The 10044-nt window shown below is 44.3% G+C and overlaps 1 protein-coding gene across 1 annotated transcript in view; it reads left to right on the top strand.

Moving 5' to 3' along the window:
* The window catches only part of GNB1 (G protein subunit beta 1), a 61938-nt gene extending 53604 nt beyond the window's left edge, over positions 1 to 8334 (top strand). Inside the window, exons 10-11 of the mRNA XM_044281878.1 lie at positions 3763 to 3874; positions 5785 to 8334. Of these exons, the coding sequence (XP_044137813.1) occupies positions 3763 to 3869 (107 nt within the window). The 3' untranslated portion in view covers positions 3870 to 3874; positions 5785 to 8334. The remainder of the gene's footprint in view (positions 1 to 3762; positions 3875 to 5784) is intronic.
* The last annotated feature ends 1710 nt before the right edge of the window (positions 8335 to 10044 follow it).

The following is a 10044-nucleotide window of genomic DNA, read 5'->3' on the forward strand; positions in this document are numbered from 1 at the left end:
TTGCCAGTCTGTCTTCTACACCCATGCAGCATGTATATTGCTTGATTTAGTTGCTATGTCTTAGTGTTAGGGCTCATTCACACGGCCGCAATTTAGCAGAACGGGTGTGAACCCATTAATTTCCATGTGGCCCGCAAAAGATACAGACAGCATCACAGTGTGCTGGCTGCATCTGTTCCATTCCGCTGCCCCACAAAAAAGATACAGCATGTCCTATTCTTGTGCGGACAGGAATAGGCATTTCTATCATAGTGCCGACCATGCGCCGTCAGCAAAATGCAAAACGCACACAGCCAGTCCACAAAGTCTACAAAACGCCATGGTCATGTGAATGCGCCCGTAAACATTTCCTTTCTCCAGAATTTAAGGCACTGGAACTAGACGGCTGTGTTCACTGTATAGTTGCTGGACTTCGTTACCACAGCGCTGCTCCCATTAAAGTCAATGGGAGCAGTACTGCAGCAACCGAGCCTCTCCCTTAGGCCGAATGCACACGGCCGTGAGCGGTCCATGGTATGCCGGGCTGGATTCCTGTTCAGAGCAGGAGCGCACGGCGTCATTGGTTGCTATGACGCCGTGCGCTTCATGCCGCCTGCTGCACTACAGTAATACACTATACGAGTGTAAATACACCATACGAGTGTATTACTGTACAGCAGCGGCGGCATAAAGCGCACAGCGTCATAGCAACCAATGACGCCGTGCGCTCCTGCTCTGAACAGGAATCCAGCCCGGCATACCACGGACCGCTCTCGGCCGGGAAACACGCCCGTGTGCATTCGGCCTTAGGGCTGTTTAACACGAGCGGATGCCATGCGTGACATCCGCTCAGTGAATGACAGCCAAGACCCGATGCGGACTGCAGAGGCACGGAGCAGTAACATGACTGATAATGCTCCGTGCCTCTCTGTGACCTCTTTACTACGAAATCACAGTGACAACTTTTATCTCACTGTGATTTCGTAGTAAAGAGGTCACAGAGAGGCATGGAGCATTATCAGTCATGTTAATGCTCCGTGCTTCTGCAGTCCGCATCGGGTCTTGGCTGTCAGTCACGGAGCGGATGTCACGCATGGCATCCGCTCGTGTGAAACAGCCCTTAGACAGTGGACTGAGCTGTGTGCCTCCGGTGCTGATCGTCAGACCCTGCTGATTTGATTGATAACTTTAGACTACCCAACTTGGCAGGCAATTATCAGAAACAAACTCTTCCTTCCTGATAATTGCCTGCTCATCAGTAAAGAGCTGCCTTTCCATGCAGCAATAAACTCCTTTGTACTGTGTGGGGATGAGCAATGGTTGCTGCGATCGCTCTTCCTCATACGGATTCATTGTTTCTGGGTAGCAGATGCCGGTTTACACAGCGCGATCTCCAGCGCGATCTCCTGCCCAGAAACAATTTAATGTGCTGCATAAAAGATCATTTCACACTCTGAAGGGTTTTGCTCACTCACCGGGTGATCAGCAGCAGATTTACATAGGCCTATTATTGGGAACTAGCATTCATAGTAAGTCGTTAACAGTAATCTGCCTGGAAATTGGGCCGTGCAAGTTCATCATAAGTCCCGGAAAAAGCCTTGAAGCTCTTTTCTGTATACCCTAGTAGGGCATATGTATGGCATTGAGGGGACTGCTTGTCTCTAGGACTTAGAGCTCTAGTGGTCTCTGCATGACTCGGTGGGTGCAATGTAAGGCTGAGTTCACACTTCAGATATTTGATCAGTTATTTCCATCGGTTAGGGTCCATTCACACGTCCGTTGTTTCTTTCCTGATCTGTTCCGTTTTTTGCTGAACAGATCTGGACCAGATCTGGACCCATTCATTTTCAATGGGTCCTGAAAAAAAATCAGACATTGTGCTGTCCAATTTTTTTCAGGACCCATTGAAAATGAATTGGTCCAGATCTGTTCAGCAAAAAACGGAACAGATCAGGAAAGAAACAACGGACGTGTGAATGGACCCTTATTGTGAGCCAAAACCAGGTGTGGGTCAAAAACATACAACAGGAGCAGATCTTTCCATTATACCTTATGTCTGAGTAGGCTTCACGGTTTTGGCTCACAATGACTGATGTAAATAACTGAAGTGTGAACTCGGCCTAATACTACATGTACTAATGCTAGAATAACATTGGAGACTTCTGAGAGACTTTTGAAAGTATTGTACTTGAGATCCGTAGAGTACACAGGTAAAGGAATGTTAGGGCTTTTCCAGTCCTTAGAATACTGATGGACTATCCTCCATCAGTATTCTAATATCAGGTCATCAATATCAGGTCAGTGGGGGTTTCTGGCTGGTGTCGGAGACTATACAGCGGATGGAAGTCTTTGTCTACTGTGTAGCTTCTGGCGCTGGCATACTGCAGCTCAGCTCCCATTCCCTTCAGAGGGGGCAGATCTGTACTATTCACGCACAGGCACTGTGAATGGAGCCTTCTGCCAGCGGCTGCCCCAAACAGCTGATTGATGGGGGGTGTCATACTTGCTGATCTGATTGATGACCTATCCAGAAAAGAGTCCTGGAAAAGCCCTTTAAAGGGGACTGTCATCTGCTAAAAATGTTTAAGGGGTTCTGCACTTTAACTGATGATCTATCCTCTGGATAGATCATCAGCTGTTTGAGAAGGCAGCGCTGCGGCCTTCTCAATGTTTACCGCCGGGCCCTGTGACGTCATGACTAGTATTAACTAGCGTGGGCGGGGATAAGCTCCATTCAAGTAAACAGCTTAGCCCCGCCCACGCTAGTTGATACTAGTCGTGACGTCACTCGGCCAGCGGTAAACGGTGAGAAGGCTGGAGCGCCAGAGGATAGATCATCGGTTTAAACAAACTGCAGAACCCCTTTAAATCTGCATACAGCTGTGATCAATTTCCACGTGATATGCGCTATTTATTTTGGCTCTGACAGTAGTGTATTCCCCTCTCCTTACTGAGAACACACGCATGCTTGACCATGCCTATGGACTTGGCTGGAGGAGTAGTCAGTCCAATTATTGTTAATCCAACAACTACTGTATGTAAGGTGTATGGCCACCTTTACCGAGATGCAGACATTCAGTATGAAGGGATACTTATTGGGGGGCGCGGCTACGCGGTGCAGTGCTTTTTGTTGCATCCAGTTGTGTTCTCCGTTAATGAATGTGCTGGATGTAGACCCGACACCTGCTCTTTGGTAACTGCATTTCTGCAGCACTTTGTAGGCACCTCTAATGCTCATCGCAATTAACGTGTCCTGGATGGTGACCGTTATATGGGAATCTGATGCAGTGGGGTCCGGTGTGCTTTCAGGAAGTGCTTATTGATCTGTGCCAGTGTAAGTGCCTGCTGAAAGCATAGCGTTGCCTCTTGTACAGGAAAAGTGGTTGGCGAGAAGGCGAGGCGGCTTATGTAGCTGATCTAGTGCTTTGTAGTAAAATAAGCGTGTTTTTTTCCTTTCTCTGCCTACCTGACACTGTGCCGGCTATCTACTAGGTCACTCCCAGAAGACCATCCAGTATATAGGTGGAGATTGTGTTCATAATGACTGCTGGTTTGGGGGGGGGGGGGGGGGGGGGGGGATTTGTCTACGTAAATGTGGTCTGGAATAGCTTCCAGCAGTTTGACCAGCTGTTAGTGCAGCGAGCGTTCTGATGGCATTGTGAATTATTTAGGCCATCAGGCTACTCATGCATTTCTAATGTAGTCTGCTGCCGAGATCAGCAGACAGTGTGTTAATGCCTTAACCTTGCTGAGCTCACACTCTTTCCAATGTTTCCCTTCAAGGTGTCCTTGCTGGTCATGATAACCGTGTAAGTTGCTTGGGAGTGACGGATGATGGCATGGCAGTGGCAACAGGGTCATGGGACAGCTTCCTCAAGATTTGGAACTAAAATCTGTAAGTATCAACAAGTGCGCTCCCCGTGGCATCCGTCCTCCTGACAGGTTTACTCTTCTCCAGATCCTCGCTTCAGCTGTTTGCTAAACAGGACGGGAGTTTTTTAAACTGTTCTCTGATTCCTGGTAAATGTCATCTATTGAGAACGGCTTTTGTTGTCAGCGCTTCTAAATAGAGATAAGGGGAAGTGCCAGCGTGTAGAAACTGTGAATCCAAGGGTTGCATACAGGCTCACATTGAGCGCAGACTTAAAGGGGTATTCCCACCTGGACATTCACGGCATATCCACAGTATATGGCGAGAGCGGGGTCCTGTCTCTTCACCGCCAGGGTTGGTTTGGCAGCCACGCATGCTTGGCTCTCTACATTCATCTCTATGGGACTTCCGAAAATGGCAAAGTGAGTGCATTTGACAATTTTCAGAACTCCCCTTGAACGGAGTAAAAGGAGAGAACCATGCATGGCTGCATCCTCTTTCTTGGCGGCATTAGATGTGCGGTCCCCATAGACGTGACCCACACTTATTGGACATTTGACACATCCTGTGGATATGCCTTGTAGATTGTAAGCCCTCGCAGACAGGGTCCTTCTGTACCAGTTTGTAACTTCGTGCTTATTGCATTTGCTTTGTATTATGTATGTGCACCCCTTATGGTATGTACAACGCCATGGAATTGATGGCGAGTTAATAGTAAATAATATGCCATAAATGTCCAGATGGGACAACCCCTTAGGGCAGTGGTGATGAACCATTTAGAGGCTGAGTGCTCAAACTGCAACCCAAAACTCAACATGGCAATTTAACCTGAATACTACAGTCCAGTATAGTATATCTTCCATGTACTTTATCATTTCTCTATAATAGCCTGCCTATATTCAGTGCGCTGCCTGTCCTGTTCATAGTGAGCCCTGATGAATGGCACCTTAGAATTTTTTCAGGGCGCGGGTGCCCACAGAGAGGGCTCTGAATGCCACCTCTGGCACCTGTGCCATAGGTTCACCACCACTGCCTTAGGCCCCTTTCACACAAGCGAGCTTTCCATGTGGGTGCAATGCGGGACGTGAACGTATAGCACCCACATGAGATTTGTTTAATCTCATTCACTTTGCTGATCTACTACGCTGATGTTTTTTCCACCCTGGAATCTGTGCAGAAAAAAAGCACATATTCCGCAGCTTGTCCAGATAGCCTAAGTGTAGAAAATCATCAGAACTCCCACCACAGAGACTCTGTATCCTATTAGATTAATCTTTAGCTCCTACAAATGGCGAGGCATTGTGAATGTGCATCTCGTAGAATACACTGGAGATGCTGCACACAGATACTACACAGTTTGAGTCAGGAGAATTTTAGAATTCTCATTGTATGGATTCACCTATTATATTATTTCTTCAGTAGCAATCTGTACATGAAGGGACGTACAGAGGAGCAAGGAGGGTGGAGAGGGGTCTGCCAGCTGTCAGGAGGGATTTAATAGTTCACAGGAAGCCAGCCGCACAGGAAAGATTGTACACAGGCTGGTAGGTTGTCATCATATGGCGGAGCTGCCCATAATACAAGGGTTCAGAATGTATAAATACAACTGAGCTGGGAAAAAATAAAAGGGCACTGCGATTACTCTGGTCTGTAAGTTTGATGGTTGTCCAAACGCCAAATTCATAGTCCTAAAATTCAGGACTGAAACAGATGTTTCAGCATATCAGTTCTGTAGACCTGGATCTAATGACTTCCCGAAGGAAACACAAGGTGCGCATCTCGCTGTAGGATCATGGCCACTGACAAATATTGCCATGTAACAGATCAAATTTAGATATTTAGTGGCTATATATATAACATGAGCATCCACAAACCTTTAAAGATCTGGTTTTCTTCTTATTGTGATTTTGTAATTGTTTGTCTTCCCTCTCTAGATACCCAGCGGACTTCTCCATGACTGGAAGAGCATTCCAACCTTCGAAAATTTTAAATCATAGCATATCCGATCCAACCATACTAACGTGGACACCCACTCTCCCTACTCCCATACATCAAAGGGCAGAACCTCTCCTCTCATTTTTTGCTGAAAACAAGAGCACAATTATTTGCTATAGGAAGAATTGTTTTCTGGTTCTGAAACCGAGAATTGTGCATTCCTTTTGGGACCATTTCTTCTGTTTTTTCTTTTTTTTTTCTTTCTGTCATCCTTTTCGTTCACCCTTTTTGTCTTGAATAATACAAAACACTATGCGCCGTACAAGATAACCAAGAAATAGCTATATCAAGCATAAAGTCCATTTCATGATTGTTAATCTGAAGGTTCTAGAGCAGCGAGTCTGGTTTTCTTTCCTCATCCTCTTTAAGCCGGATGCTAACGTGAGAACTGCAGTACAGGATTGTAAAATAACAGTTAACGGGTTTGGTTTCTTTTTTGTGCCCCCCTCTTTCTGGTCCATTAAGTGAAGGTGGGATGTGATAGACCTGTAAGTCAGGGCCTCTTTAAGCTGTAAAGTGTCCCTGTATTGTCTGTTGTGAAAATCTGTTGCACAGGTACAGAACCCTATGAACATTAAAAGAGCATATTAGACCTCCACGTGCCCTCCATGTAATGGTCATGCGTAAAATCAGTCGGCCCTTCCCCCGGGTAGGTTGCTCCAGTAATTGAGTTACTTTTGAGCACTGCAACTGCTTGGGAAGTGTAGTAACCCAATGCCTGGAGTGCCTTGCGTCATCTAAGGATATTGACCGTCCATGTTGGGACTCTGCAACAGATGCGACTGGAGTGTTGGAAGGACTTGGTTAACCATGTACAGTTCTTTATACCACCTATGCCAATGAACTGTGTTCTGTTCTATGAATGCATCTACACCACTCCACCTTCTCCTCTTGCACCCAACACACTATTAGAGCTTCTTCAGGGATCGAGAGCATGAAGATTGCAGAGCAATGCTATGCTATTGAGGTTAACCCCTAGTCCTTGTTATATATATATATGTATATTTTTTGGGTGGGGACAAGATTTCTTTCCCTTTTTAGAGCCAAGCTGGCAGCAATCTCTAGTCTATTGTAAGCACCTACATCAAGCACCAGTCATGTGGTTTGTTTAGTGTGCTCCTTTTTGAGCAAAGACATGCACTCCTAGATGGGCATCTAGTAGTCTTGTTGGTGCTGTATGCTGTTGCCAGATTTTTTTTTTTTCTCTTTTTTTCTTTTTAATTTTGTCCTTCACAGTTTAACACATGTCAAATCCTTTATTCATGGAAAACCTAAACCATTCAGACCCATGTTCCCTCCGAACACTTGTTCTATTAACACTGGGAAGAGATAATGAGATGTGCAAGGGTATATTTCATGAACACTACCCTGGCCCCGTACTGATAGATTAGGAGCAGCAGCCGTGGACAGAAGTACATGTCTGTACTCTTTCGATATCAAGTCAGATGTGTATGAAATGATGTACAAATTTAATGTTTTTGAAAATAATGATCTTGAACTTTCTAAGTTAAAACTTAAGAAAGCTTTTATTCTTCTGTTGGCAGGGGGTGGGGGTGTGTTTGCCATAGGGATGGGTTTTCCTCTTAAGATTGCATGCTGTAGAGTTGCTTCATAATGTGCAAATAGAGAGTCCTTAGATGGTTTTTTTATTTTTATTTTTATTTTTTCTCCCCCTTTTTTTTTTTTTTCATTTTACACGAAATAACTTGTTTAAATGAATTAACTATTGCGGTTGTGCTCTTTTTTTTTTTTTTTTTTTTAAATCACAGCTACTCTATGTATACATTTTTGGGGGGGAAAAGTGCAAAAAAATTAGCACTTTGAGGAGTAGCTTGATTCACTTTTATTTTTTACAAATTAAAAAAAATACATCCTGTTCAAACGATTGCATAAATCAACAAAAAAAAATGTTTTTTCAGGAAGGGTTGGGAAATGTGAAATTAAACTTCACCTTGGTTTAAGTTGATGCTTCTCAGCCTGTTCTTGTAGAAAGAGGATTTTGAATCTGATTTTTGTTTTTGTTCTTCCTAGAACAGCTTCCCCCTCAAATTCCCTGCCGTTCTGTTCAAGTCTATTTGTTACTGTAGAGATCTGGACACCAATACACAGGAGCTGCACCTCTGTTCCACGGTCTGTGCAGTAAGAAAGTAGCAACATTTTTTTTTTTTTAATTTCATTAGCTTCTTCCTAATTGTATATGATCGATACTCAACCTTTAGCTGTAGAGGCTTTTTATTTTTTTTTCTCCTCTTTCTGTAAAAAAAAAAAAAAAAGTGCTGTAATTGTGCGTTAGGCCGGGAACTGGCAAAGAAAGATGCCCCGCCCACTTCTTGCATAAATTACTATGTAGAGCTCTCTTGCACCCCCTACTCCCTTTCACCTTTTGTATTTAATTTTAAAGTCAGTGTACTACAAGAACGCTGGATGCAAGATAGATACTATATTAAAATGTACTGTTATTTAAGATGTAATAAAGCAGTTTGACATGAGTTTATTCCTTGTTATCAGTCTTATTCAATTGGACCTGGATAAATTGGAGCATGATGGTGCAATCACAAACCACTTCCTATATGTGTAAAAAAGAAAAAGTTATTGGACCATTTTGCAGATTTTTAGTTTTTGGTTTCCACCAAAAAATCCACAAGTGAGGTCATATTTTTGCTGTATAAGACACACCTAGGTTTTAGAGGAGGAAGTATTTTTCATCAGACCCCCAATCTGTTTTAAGATCCCCACAATCAGACCCCCGAACACTACCAAACCTCAGATCAGACATTAAAATAAATGAACGTACCTCTCCTGCTCCAGGGGGGGGGGGGGGGGGGGGCACTCAATGGTCTCTGGTAGTCTTCCAGGCTTCACACTGCACTGTGACCTGAAGACTCACAGCGTCAGGTCATACATAGTACACGCCTACATGCGCTATGTGCTGACACTATACACAGGACACAGTGAAGACCATGGAGCGGTGAGTACAGCCAGCACTAGCAGTGCTACAGTCTCTGCCCCCAGCGCCTCTATAACGGATGCGCCTATTAGTATTTGCTTTATAAGATGCACTGCTGTTTTCCCCCTCACTTTTGGGGGGGGGGGGGGGGATCTTTTAAAGCAAAAAATAAAGAATTTTAGAACGTACTATGCAGATTTCTTCAGGATGTTTGTTGTCGATTTTTCCCCATGTTTTTTAAACCATGTCACTGCCATTACAGTAACAGTACTATGATCACTCATATTACTCTGTTAAAAGAGAAAATAATTTTTTTAATTTTTTTTTAATCTGTGTTTTGAAACGTGTGAACATGCCCTTAGAGGTTGTTCAACCCTTTAGGCTCTTTCACACGAGCGGATGCCATGATTTTGTAGTAAAAACATCAGAGTCACGGAGCATTATCAGTCATGTTAATGCTCAGTGTCTGTGCTGTGCAGAGTGGGGCTTGGCTGTCTTTCATGCAGTGGATTCCACACAATCATCCGCTCGTGTGAAAGAGCCCTTACAAGTGATGACCTGTCCTCAGACACCCTGCACCCCTGCCGATCGGCTGGTCTGCAGTAGGTCTGGTGCGGATCCTACACAGCTCGGTCTCTTGTGCAGGGAATATTGCTGATTACCACAGCGCTCCTCCCAATCACTTCTGCAGAATAACTAATCGGCGGTGTGTCTGAGGCCGCCAATCAAAGAATAATGGCCTCTCCTGAGGTCATCAATGGTAAAGGGTTTGACAACCCCTAAGGGCTTATCCACACAAATATAATTTTTATTTGTGTGTACAACAGACTGCACATAAACCCCTAGACCTATAAGTGGCGCTATTCATAGCACCGTTTCTCAGCACAGCCCCTCAAAGCACCTAATATTTTGGTCCTTGTTTCTCGGAACACTGACCTGGAGACAATTTTTTGCGTTTTGCACGTGCGTGAGAAAAATCGGCATGTTTGGTACCCAAACCCGAACTTCTTCACAGAAGTTCGGGCTTGGGATCGGTGTTCTGTAGATTGTATTATTTTCCCTTATAACATGGTTATAAGGGAAAATAATAGCATTCTGAATACAGAATGCATAGTACAATAGCACTGGAGGGGTTAATTTATATATATATTTTTTTTTCTCTCTCTCTCCTTAATCCACTTCGCGTAACCGGCTTCTTTTCTGTCTTTCTTTGCTGATTGCAGTCAAAGAACCTGTGGCGACGTCACTCCGG

This window comes from Bufo gargarizans, chromosome 2, assembly GCF_014858855.1.
Source record: "Bufo gargarizans isolate SCDJY-AF-19 chromosome 2, ASM1485885v1, whole genome shotgun sequence".
NCBI classification, from domain to species: Eukaryota; Metazoa; Chordata; class Amphibia; order Anura; family Bufonidae; genus Bufo; species Bufo gargarizans.